The 13,376-nt window shown below is 33.8% G+C and overlaps 1 protein-coding gene across 19 annotated transcripts in view; it reads left to right on the forward strand.

Annotated features, from left to right (window-relative positions):
• The window catches only part of Pard3 (par-3 family cell polarity regulator), a 649,712-nt gene that overhangs the window by 485,380 nt on the left and 150,956 nt on the right, over window positions 1–13,376 (forward strand). For all 19 annotated transcript variants that reach the window (XM_047521509.1, XM_047521522.1, XM_047521510.1 and 16 more), the window contains one exon: window positions 9,397–9,639. In XM_047521509.1, coding sequence (XP_047377465.1) covers window positions 9,397–9,639 — 243 coding nt within the window. The remainder of the gene's footprint in view (window positions 1–9,396; window positions 9,640–13,376) is intronic.

The following is a 13,376-nucleotide window of genomic DNA, read 5'->3' on the forward strand; positions in this document are numbered from 1 at the left end:
AACTGATTGTTGTGAGCCCCAAACCTGGGTACCTAGCCTTTCAGAGATACTGTTGGGCCCACTGAGCACAAGCTGGCACACTGAGCAAGGCCTGAATGCAGTGCTCACTGCCTTTTCCTGGTTGGTCTTTCAGGCATGCCTAGAGCCAGCATCCCTATTTAGTTTGTTTCTGCCATTTAAAAGGTTTGAGCTTCAAAACCAAATAATAGAACATGTTCAATTTCAATTAAATGATCTATTTTTCTATTTTTGCTACAATGATATCTCCACTGATGTGTAAATGGTAGTATACATACATTGTGGCACAGGGTATCCCCAACAGTGTTTAGCAGGATAAAAAAGGGTTAAGCAGTAGTGTTTGGTGTACACAAATACATTTGAGAAATACTTAGTTAAACCAATTTATGCATGTTTCTTTACTTCATTATTTCTCCAAATTCTATTAACTTGTGATGTGTCTTGTGAAGTACCAAAATAGGAATATAGAATCATTCTCCCAACTTAGAGAAGACTATTCTCCCAATAGAGAAGACATTCACCCAATCTACTCTTTTTGTTCTTGGATGTTAACATCTCTCAGAATTCAGAGTCCTGGGGAAATACTGATGTGAAGTAAAGACTTGGCTTCTGGTTCAACCATGTCCAGCTCACTCAACTAACTGACTGTAGAAACCAGAGCTGATTGTTATGTAGAGCTGTGATGGAGTTTAAAGTCAGGCTTAGGACACACCTCTGCTTTATGGATTTTGTTTTGTGTGCTCATGAATCTTATTAATGTTTATCTTTCTTTTTCAGTTTTCTCTCTTCCACATACTTCTCCCCTGCTAAAAACACGAGCTCTAATTCCAAGATAATCTAATTCTAAAACTACAGAAACTTTGGGGGAGAACTTATAAATTTAATATAAGAAAACAAAAATATATCTGTATTAACATCACTATTTAGATATTGGTGTATGCCACCTAATTTTTTCCTACAAAACACATATTTCCATACATGTGTACTTTAAAAAGTTGGCATCTGTTTACCATTTGATTTATTTTGGGTTTTAAGGATTCTTAGACAATTACGTTGAATGTTTTCTGGAACAAGGTAATGTCTATGTGTATGAACAGATAGATAAGTACAGACAGAAAGAATTAAAGACAGTTTGAAAGATAGAAATAGATAGAAGATAGATAGTAATAGATAAAAGATAGAAATAGTAACTTTTATTTCTGACCAAAGTTCTTAACTTTCAAATAATATTTACTTCATATGTTATTCATTCTATTAGGTGAGTATTATAATGGTAGCTGACTCACATTTTGTAGTTATTTGGCAAATGATAGTGTTACAGTATTATCACTTATATTTATTATAGTAAGTTGTGCTTGGAAATATTTCCAAGGATTCTGAATGCTCATAGTGGAGATATGAAAAAGTTAATGAATTTCTTATAAAATCCTCCCAGTTGTGAGAGGTATTTTCAAATCCACTGAAGAAATACATGGCTTGAAAATTTTCACTATTCAATGTTATAATCATCCATTGAAACCTTGTGGGTTTTTTTTGGGGGGTGGGGTACCAGGTGTTGCTCTCAGGGACACTCAGCCACTGAGTCACATCCCCAGTCCCAGTGAGACAGGGTCTCACAGTGTTGTTTAGTGCCTTCCCATTGCTGAAGCTGGCTTTGAACTTATGATCCTCCTGCCTCAGCCTCCCAAGCCACTGGGATTATAGGCGTTCGCCCCTGTGCCTGACCTGAAGCCTAGTTTTTAACACTAGACTGTCGAGCTATCTGTGTCCTTAACTGGTACACTTCTAGTTGTTGGTGTGTCATTTTGCAAGTTTTTCTGGCATTTCTGCATACAGCTTCTATTCATTAGAATTCTCTCTTCCTTATTTTACCAACATTTATTTTATGATGACATTGTTTCCTTACCTTCATTAAAAAACAGAAATATTTAATGTGTTAACGTTTAAAAAAAATTGTCCAAAAGACTGGAGATATAGCTCAGTAGCACAGCACTTGCCTCGTATGCACAAAAAAGATATAAAACAGGAGTTGCAAATGAGTGATTGATTAGCTTTGCAAAGGGCAAATCGGTGGGCCCAGAGTTAATAGTGAATGCTTCATAAAGGTGATAGTTTGGTGGCTAGGTTTATTTTCCAACAATACGTACAATTTAGCAAAATTATAATAGGTGGGGGGATAAGTTAAATTGCATCATTAATACTAATGAGATGATATCAGTTTTACAATATACAATGGTAAAAGTTGAAAGATAGATAAAAGAAGGTATTCACAGTGTTATTAATAACTAGTAATACAATCATAATTTTTAAAGAATCTAAGCAGTTAAAACACTATCCATCCTTTCCTGGGTGTAGCTTTGCACACCTGTAATCCCAGTGGTTCCAGAGGCTGAGACGGAAGGATTACAAGTTCAAAGCCAGCCTCAGCAACTTGGCAAGGTCCTAAACAATTTGGTGAGATCCTATCTCAAAATAAAAGATAAAAAGGGCTGGGCATGTGGCTAGTGGTTAAGCACCCCTGGGTTCAATTCCTGGTACTAAAACAAACAAAAAAGACTGTCTATACCCCATGATACTTGAGGGAGGGGAGTGGGATTGAATATGGGAAGAGTTCAACCTCCAGCACCAAAAAAAAAAAAAAAAAAAAAAGTAAATAAATAAATAAATAAAAATTAAAGGCCAATTTCTATTTCTTCTAAACTTTTTTTTTTAATGTACTCTTTATTGAAGCTTCCTATCTTTGGAGGTAGAGGTGTTTTGTGATCTAACTAAGTAATTTTAGTACAGCATTGATTTTCCATCCTGAGGAGTTACTCGGGCAGTTGTGGTTCCCATGCATCATACCTTCTCTGGATATGTAAAGACTATACTTGATAATCATAAAAAAGTTCTTTTCATTTTAGTCTACTGCAATTAGTGCTAAAAGCCATTTATTGTAAAAGCAAAAATACTAATGAATAGAAATGTTACAAGAACAGAAGTCTTGTGTGTTTTATCTTCATCATGCATCATCCATTTTAATTAGAGAAAAGGGTGGTGAGCACTGTGACAAGAGACTGGAATTAAAATCATTAATTGATGTCAAGCTGAAGAGAGACTGTTAGCATGAATTTAGTGACAGCAGGAAAGAAATTAACCTTATTACTTTATTTAGTATATTACATTATTTTGTGTATTGTTTTCTATGCAGGTTCAAGGCAATTTCATTATCATAATGGAAAAGAGTTTTTTTTTGCAAAAGGAAAAGGTGTGAATATTTATGTTTCAACATAACAAATAGAAATAATAAGTTCTTCACTAATTTGTTTTTTTTTTGTCTTGATAAAACGTTTTAATTGTTGTTTCAATTTTTTCCCTCAGATTTCAAGGATAGGGAAATAGTGTATGCTGTTGTCTATCAACGTCAGTCCGCACAGCTGCTTGCACTAATTTTAACCTCAGAATAGTTCTTTTGTTTATAACTAGGAAGGACTTGCTGAGATGCATAAAGCAATAGACATTTATTTCTTTTGCTAAGTTTTGGACTAATCAGTTTCTTCTGTCATTGCTGAGGGTTGGTCTGAGATAAATGGAATGGATACTGCTGAACAACAACCTGACTGTTGAGAAAAACTAATGACTCCTACATCTTAGAGATAATTTGTGACCTCGGGGTCACAATAAAAGAATGAAGGGGGTGTCCTTTTATAGCATTGACCATCTGGAACCATTAGGAGCTCAACTGCAAGATACTATCTCTTTTTAAAGTTTCCTTAAGAAACCATGCTATTTTTATTAGAACTCTGAAAATATTTTTCCCCTGAGCCAAATATTATTTTTTTCTGAAGTAAGTTTCTCCAAATAAAAAAATTAAAATATGTAACATAGATTTGAATGTTCTTATTTTTTTTTTTTTCAAATTACACAGAATGGGGCATCAATTTCTAACAGGTCACTATCAGAAGAAATGCTGGTAGTTTTACAAAGTCCACTTTGTAATAAATAAGACATTCAACTATAGAAGAGTATAATAAAGCAAATCATTATTAGTTTTGCTTGTGAATTATCACTAAAATTCACAAAAACCACTGTATAAACCTGAATTTTAAAATTGTCATTGCATAGCAAATCTTATTGGCATTCATTTTTACAATGAACTTTGAAGTGCACTGTAGTTCATGCCGGTATCCAGGTTGATTAGCCTTTGCAGTAGCAATCCTCCCTTGGTGGATCACAGGTCTACTACAGTTTTATACTAAGGTTTTCATGACCAGCATAAACTGTCAGGGTGAAAAGGAATGGTGCGATCAGCTTTCAAAACTGTGGGGATAAAATACATTGTTGATGACAAGGTAAGAAATAAAAATGTGATTTATTATATTATTGGAACTTAAAGAGAAAAAAAATCAGTGTTTTCAGAAAGTGTAGATGGGACTGTGATGTACATTGGATTCAATTTGGGTAAAAGAAAACAATTAAGAGCTGTGCTTTCTGAATAGTACCTCATGCAGCCAAACATTTCTTTGGAGATACTAACTTAGAAATTGATGCCCAGTGAATTTTTTTTTTTCTGTGTAATTTAGAAAAAAGAGTATTCAAATCCAGGACCCAACAGTAATATAATGAAACTGAGGGTACAAGAAATTTGGGGAGATTATTTGGGCGTGTGCTTCCCTTGAGAAGACTATGTTCCTGTTCTCTTTTTATGATAACTTCTAGCTGTGCTGTACTTTCCAAATGGAGTTTCACTTTTAATGAATGAGGTTCATATACCATAGGGTTAGTCATTTAGAAATCAGTCTTAAACCAACTCCTTTGGTTTTGAAGTTTCTCCAAATCAGAATTTTAGAATTTATATTTATATAATAATGTTTGTATCTATTTTTTCCATCAAAATTTCATCATGTTCCCAAACTTCAAGACTTATGTGAATGTTGAGGACCCCTGGATATTTTTTAAAATATTTTTTTAGTTGTCAATGGTTTTTTATTTGTATGTGGTGCTGAGTCTCAAACCCAGGACCTCACACATGCCAGGCAAGTGCTCTACCACAGCCACAACCCCAGGTCCCCCTGGATATTTTTTATGATTAGGTGATTCTCTGATGATGACCAAATCAGTCATCAAGTGGGTTAGGGATAAGTGAGAATTGAATTTCAAGTTAATATCCTGTTCGTTAAAGAAAGAACTAACTTCCCTCTTTATGAATCCAGAGTCAAACGGACAGTGTGTCGCAAACAATAAAATTATCTCTCAATTTATGAAGATTTTCCATCATGCATATGTAGTATTTAGTGATAACTGACTTTTATGATAACATAACTTTCATAATAGCTTTTCAATCAAAATTGTTATTAAATGGGTAAATGGTGTATAGTTTAAAAAAGCTATGATGATTTTAGCTAAATTTGAAATTAGACTTTGAATTGCTATTTTTCTTGGAGGTATTCTATCCATGGGACTTATATTTATTAGGATCTGGGACTTGATACAAATTTCTAATTTTCTAGTATTCTCTTGGTCTAAGGAAGCCATTAGTTCTCAGGAAATACAGTTCTTCTCCAGAGTTTTGGGAATATGAAAAACACTTTTGATTGTTCCCATTGCTCAGGGACACTGCTTAATTACGTGTGCTTGGGGTCCCTATTGTGCTAGGTGTCCTCTACAATCACAAATTGCTCCTTCTTAAATGTCACTGGATACCTGCTGAGAAAAACTAGGTGAATTTAAGTATTTCTACTTTATAGCTGCAAAATAAGAAAAACTGGGGAAATTTAACCCTGTGGGTCCAACATTTTGAAAATCAAGACTGAAGTGTTAGCTAGGTATAAGTAGGAAAAAAAAGGAGAAAAATGGTATATGACACTTTTCTAGAATTAAAAAGAAAACTATTTTTAAAATTATTTTAGATTTGTAACAAGTTGCAAAGATAGTACAGTGAGGTCTTATGTGCTTTCATCTAGGTTCCGCCAGTGGTTACAGTGGTTTTAGCTATAGGATGACATCAAAGCCAGGAAGTTGACCACTGAGTGACATTCTGTGATATAGATAAACCCCAGTTTGTTTAACTATTTGCCTGTTGTGTGGTATTTCTGTTATTTCTGATTTGAAATAAAATGGCTATGAACAGTTGTGTGCAGATTTTTCCTTGGACATAATTTTTTCTTTCTTTTGGATAAATACCCAGAAGTTCAATTGCTGGATAGTATATTAAGAGTATTTTTAATTTTTAAGTAGCTACCAAACTGCGTTCCAGGGTGACTGTACCACTTAATATTTCTAATGACAATGTGTGAGAGAACTAGTTTCCTTTTATCCTTGCCTGCCTTTGGTATTGTCACTATTTTTTATTTTAACTGATCTACTAGATATCTAATGGTAGCTCATGATGGTCTTAATTTGCATTTCCCAATGGCAGATGATGCTGACCATCCTTCCATGTCCTTATTTGTCATCTGTATATCCTCTTCAATGAAATCTCCCTTCATTTTTTTTTTTTTTTTTTTTTTTTTTTTGCCCACAGATTGTTTTCTTATTGTTGCAGTTTGAATATTTTTTAGCCTTTTGTGAGATAAGTGATTTGTGGATTTCTTCTCCCTATTTGCACCTGCTTTTTCATATTCTAAATAGAAACTTGCACAGAAGAATAATTTGTAATTATCATGATGTTGAATTTATATTTTCTTTTTATTTTATGGATAACACTCCTGTATCATTTCTAAGAACTCTTCACCAAACACTAGATCCTAAAGATATTCTTCTATGTTTCCTTCTAAATTTTGGTAGTTTTATAGTTTACATTTAAACCTGCATAAGGTTTGAAACTGAATTTCAGGTTTTTTTTTTTTCTTCCTCCCTATGGGTATCCAATTGCTTCATCACCATTTGTTGAAAAATCTATTTTGTTCCATTGAATTGGTTTTGCACAGTCATGAGAAATTAGTTGGCGATAGTTGTGGATTTCTGGGTTCTTTATTCTGTTCCACTGATCTATACATCTGTCCTTCTAAAAAAACTACATGATCTATATTAGAGTAGCTATATTTTAGGTCTTGCATTCTGGAAGTGCGATTTCTCCCATTTCTTTGTTCTTTTTCACAATTGTTTTACTATTCTATCTTTTGCCCTTTCATATTAATTTTATTTAGGTTTTTTTGTTTGTTTTGTTTTGTGGTGCTGAGAATCAAACCCAGGTTCTCATGAACACTAAGCACACACTATCACTGAGCAACACCCCAACCCAATTTAGATTTTGAAATTATCTTGTCAGTATCTACAAATATTGCTGGAATTTTTATAGGAATTGCATTAAACCTGCTAATCAGTTTGGGGCACATTGACTTACACATAGAATCTTTCCATCCATGACCACAGTATGTCTTTTTTTTCTCTTTTTTAGATATTCTTTGATTTCCTTCAGCAACATTATATAGTAATGGAATCCAATGTAATGTTTTGATATGAGTAAACATTGTGTAATGCTCAAAGAAGGACTAACTAGTATGTCCCTTTCCACAGATATTTGTCATTTGTTTGTGGTGGGAACATCTGTATTGAGGTAGACAATATGTCATTGTTAACTGTAGTCACTCTGATATTCAACAGAACACTGAAACTTTTTTGCCTTTCTAATTATAACTTCAAATTCTTGACCAGCCTCTATCCTTCCTTTGCCTTCCTAGTCTCTGGCCATCACTATTTTATTCATTACTTCTCTGAGATTAACTTTTTAGTTTCACATATGAGTGAGATTATGCAGTATTTGTCTGTCATTTAACATAATGTCCTCCAGGTTCATCCATGTTGCCGTAAAGGACAAAATTTCATTCTTTCATTCTTTTTTATGGTTGAATAGTATTCCATTGGGAATATATACACCATTTTCTTTATCAGTTCATCCATTGTTGGATTCTTAGGTCAATTCCATATCATGGCTATTGTGAATAGTGCTGTAATAAACATTTAAGAACATATATCTTCATGATATACTGATTGTATTTCTTTTGAACATATACCCAGCAGTAGGATTGCTGAACCATATAGTAGTTCTTTTTTTAGGGTCCTAAGGATTGTCCATACTGTTTTTCATAATGATTGGATAAATTTGCATTCCCACCAAGAGCATTTAAGTGTTCCCTTTTCCCTACATCTTTTCCAAGACTTTACTGTTTTTTAAATAAATATTTCAGTTTGTAAGTGTGTAACAAAAAAAATTTTCCATCAAATTTCATCAAACTTCTACTGACAGCTAAATATTTTTAGATAACTAACATGACTTATGGCATAAATTTTATCAAGACATTATAAATTCTCAAATAATTCAGTAAAATCGTAATAAACTGAATATATCTTTAGTAAAAGTGGTTATATAAGGCCTGCTTTTTATTTATTTATTTAGGTACCAGCAGAGGTGCTTAACCACTGAGCCACATTCCCAGCCCTTTTAATTTTTTTTATTTTGAGACAGGGTCTTGCTAAGTTTTTTAGGGCCTTGCTAAGTTGGGAGGATGGTTTTCAACTTGTGATCCTTCTGCCTCAGCCTCCTGAGCCACTAGGATTACAGGCGTGTGCCACTGTGCCTGGCTGCTTTTTAATTTTAATGCAAATTTCATTTCAGAATTTGACTGAATATGTGTTTCTTGTCCTTAATCTCAGAATTCTCTGCTTCTGTATGCATCACATGAAATCAAAATCATTGTCATTAAAATGAAATCACTTTTTGCTATTAATCAACATGAACAGTGTGAATTCATGCTTAAACTTTGTAGTATGTTTAATGTTTATGCTTATTTATAATGAGGAAGATATATACATTATGTATATATGTCTGTATACACACACGCACACACACACACACACACAGTGTATATGTGTAACTTGAACAAAAAACATTTCTTGCTTTAATCACTTCATTCCTTGCACTATACAGGTAGATGCCAGAAATCCTTTTGTTCATGATGAATTTTAATGCCAGTTAATACATGAAAACTTAAGATTTAAATTATGAGTATATCTTATTGACACGAACAAAAAATATCTGAAATTATGTTTTTAGCATCTATGGCATTACTTTTTTTTTCATATGATCTTGATAACTTTATTTTTGACTGATAAATATTTTAAAATTTTTTTCATACATGGATATAGGGTAATAGTGCCTGTCTCATTCTACCATCCTTCCCATTCCCACCATCCCTCCTTCCCCTCTGCATCACCCAAAGTTCCTTCAATAGCTTTACTTGACAATATCAAATGTAAACAGCTTAACTTTATACCACTGTCTTCCTGTAGCTGCATGAGATAAAATTTATTTTACAACATATTTTGGTGAATGTTTCTGTATGCAGTTCTTAGAGAAGGAATAGTTTCTCTTATTCCATCTTTGTTGTAATGTTACAGGATTCAAGCCAAAACTCGAGAATTTAGGGAGCGACAGGCTCGAGAACGTGACTATGCTGAAATCCAAGATTTTCATCGTGCATTCGGCTGTGACGATGAGTTGATGTATGGGGGAATGTCTTCTTATGAGGGTTCCCTGGCTCTCAACACTAGACCCCAGAGCCCAAGAGAAGGGCATTTGATGGATGCTTTGTATGCTCAAGTGAAGAAGCCGCGGAATTCCAAACCTTCACCTGTAGACAGGTAGGCTCCAGGGGCGATCATGGTATTGCTTTCAAATCAGCTTTTATATAGTTTTTGACAAGGGAGTAGATTGTTCATCAATCCTCAGACCTGAACTGCCTGTTATTAATGGCCTTTTAAAAGCTGTTGTGTCTAAAGTATTGAATTTACACAAATCGAAGCCTAATGGAGAGAGCAGCAAGAGGTTTTGATAGCTTTTCTAATGATTCCAACATATTTCATCCTGTTCTTCAAACAGTTTTAGACCTGAGAGCCAACCTTTAGTTTATAACTCAAATAAAAAGCAAACTTGAAATTATGGCTCTTCTACTTAAGCAATATTTGCTTTTATTGCTAGGAGAGGCTCCAGTTGGGCTAATTAACTAGATGGAGAATGACATGATTTGTTCCAGTTATGATTTAGATGGGCCACTTTTTTTGGTGACATAATTTTAGATTATGAAAGAATTAGTAAATGAGAAATATAGTACAACCAGTTTTGAAATTGCTAATTAGCAGTCACACACCACAGGTCTGATTTATGTTTACCAGTATAACTAACATACAGGAATACAATGTTGACTGTATTTTGATGACTATATAGTTATTTAAAAATTTAACTATCTCTATGGATGTATATTTATTTGTTATGTACTAACTAGTATCTACATGTTTTTGACTGTTATTTATTGGTTATATCCTTAGTGATGTCTCTATACTTTTGGCTGTATGTTTTTTCAAATGGCTACGTGTATATTTCAAGTTTTAACTGACATAATTTTAAACAGATCTTTTTCCATTTCTCCATTTGTATAATCAAGCACCATATGGAGTTTAGCTCATGAAGAAAATAATACGCATTTCTTTTATGTCAAACATATGCATGGTATTATCATAAACAATTAGCTCACAGTGTTATTACTGTTGCTGTGTGTGGGAGCTGGGCTCTGTACTTTGTACATGGTTTCACTTAAAATCAGTGATTCTCAAGCCTTTGTGAGCTTTAGGATCACCTGAAGGTTTCTTAAAGCACTAATTGGTTGACTGTCCTCTAGAATTTTGTCTGGAGTGAAGCCCAAATTCCAAGTTTGATGCTGGCATCGCTGATCCTAGGGATGTACTTTAAGAACCCTTGCAAGACAAGAGGTGGCATTGGAATTATTTCATCTGTGGCATGTGTATGTTATTTAGTTGATACAGTTTTGCAAGAAGTCTATATTTTAGTTATTTACTTCCAGCTATTTTTAATAGAAGTTTGTAAATGCAACATGTAACCCTTAGGCAAACCCAGAAGGAAGCATTTTAAAAACCATCAAATGTAAAAGAAAACAAAACAAAAAACAGTAAATGAAGATGCAGATCTTAATGTGAAACTTTAGTCAGATTATTGTTCTGATGTTTCCTTTTTGTGTTGTGCTTTTGATATTCTTTTTTTTTTTCTTAGAAAATCTATTTGATGTTGAGTATAATGGGTGAATAAGGAGGCTTCTAGTTTTCTTAAGGCCCTTTACTGTGATGACCTAGAAGATTCACATGCTTATTAACTAACACAGATGTGCCAGGACTCAAAGAATGAAGTTATTATCAATGACAGTGACATTTCCTTTAAAAGCTTTTTACTTGTTTCTGCCATATTTGTGAAAGCTGCTTGTAGAAGGTCAAATAGCATTTGAAGGCTGTAATCTCCCATTGAAAGTGTTTTCTTTGGAGAAAGGACACTTAAAACAGTAACATTGCCAGTTTGCAACTTTGGGGGAAACTTTAAAAAAAAAGTTAATCAATGTATTATTGATCATTGATGAAGCATTCATCATTTCCACATCTAGTTAAAAAGTGTGGATGTGCTTGAGCAGTTACATAGCTCAGAAGTTCTACATGACCAGAGTCAGAGTCAGAAGGGATCTCCCCTCAACTCATGGTCAGAAGTGGTTGCTTTAAGCCCCAGTGCTCTAAAAAAGACTGAATCCTGCCAGAAGATCTCTGCAAATTTTTGAAAGGGCTTCCGTGCTCAAGAACCCCTTTGCTCTGGGCTGCAACATCCCTTCCCATGACTTCTGCTTTGCACCACATGAACCCCAAACTAAGCAGCCTCCTAACTAATTGCCATCAAAAGTCCACTCAGGAAAACATCCCAGAAGAAAATTTAGCCACAGGGATGAATCACCAGTAAATAATTCAAAATCATACCTTAGACATTGCTATAATCCAACCCGCGCCCATCCTTACTCAGAGAGAATTAAAAAAAAAAAAATTACAGAAACCTAAGTTTAGTTTTATTACTTTTTTTCCCAGAGGAGAAGATATCCATTAAATAATGAGTGACATCACTATTTCAAAAGGTTGACAGTTACTCCACTTGTAAAGTTCTTCTTCCCTTGCCTATGCCTGAGTGTGAACTTGGTGTTAAAAAAAAAAAAAAAAATGGTATCATCCCCATTGTCTTTTTATGTCAGAGAGAAATTTGTAGAAAAGTGCATCTCTAGCTTGAGTAGTGTTGAAACTCTTTTTTAAAGGAATGACAAGCTCTTGATACTGCAGCATTGGCTTAAAATGTTTTGGTTATAATGTTATTTAAATATGTATAAAAATAAAATAAGACTAAACTCCTTCTGTTTATAACCATTATACAACTATAAAACCAAACGTCTTTACAAAATTAAATACATAATGGCAGAGCCATTATGTCCAAATGAACAGCATTAATGTGGCCAATACTATTTTTTTAAAATAATTAAATTCTCTCACAAATCACTAATATGGTGGTGGCTGCTACATGGTAAGTTCATTTGAGTGTGTTTGTGTACCACCACGCACTAAGTACTAATGTTCATCACATCACCAAAAGAACTGCAAAACTCTGGGTTCTTTTGAATGTTCATGTCCAAATATCTTTGGCCTGCACATCACAGAGATGAATCAATTATGTGCAAAGTCTAGCTTGCCTCTATTAGCATTAAGTTGAGACAGTGAAAGTAAATTCTTGGTGCCTTCATATTTGTAAACTTCAATTCAGACAATAAAATAACATGCCTGTAAGATGATCTAGAATACACTTATATTAACTCTTTTAAAAAAATCATCCTAATGGAAACACAAAACTTGAAACTCCTCAGAGATTATTTCTTGTATAAACAAAGTACAAGCTCCTATCAACTCACTAAATGTCACCAAAATTTGCAATCTGTCTCTGATGAACTTTACTATTCAAATTTTTGGATTTTTGTGGGAGTGCAGGCAGTATAAAGAGGTGACAGTCTGAAGTGTGGCCTGCATCTCTTCTTGGATTTTCTTTATTCAGTAAGAAAGTAGAATGCAGAATTTTCTTTTCTTAATGAATTTAATGTCAAAATGGGGGTATCTTTTCAATTTCCGTGCATCATTTATGAAATGCTTTTTATAGGATAGCATCATACTATGTCTAGAAATATTTTCATGACTGTTTATTGACATGTCATCTATTATCTACTTACATGCTTTAATCATGATACCTTTTTTAATCTTTATTGGTATCACTGGTAACATTTTGATTTTTCGTTGTTGGTTAGAAGCTGAAGAGAAGCAGATCCTCTTTTATATAAATAATAGACTTAAACTCACAAAAATGTTGGTGTATTTATTCTTTATCCTGCTTATTTATCAGGGACCTCAAAATTTTACCACTGTAAATGATTCATAATCCTGTGTTTCTTAGACATGAGCACCTTTCCTATTTGTTACTGCATCTCAGCTGATGCATTGCTATATCCATACTCAATGCA

The sequence above is a fragment of the Sciurus carolinensis genome, chromosome 12, assembly GCF_902686445.1.
Source record: "Sciurus carolinensis chromosome 12, mSciCar1.2, whole genome shotgun sequence".
NCBI lineage: Eukaryota > Metazoa > Chordata > Mammalia > Rodentia > Sciuridae > Sciurus > Sciurus carolinensis.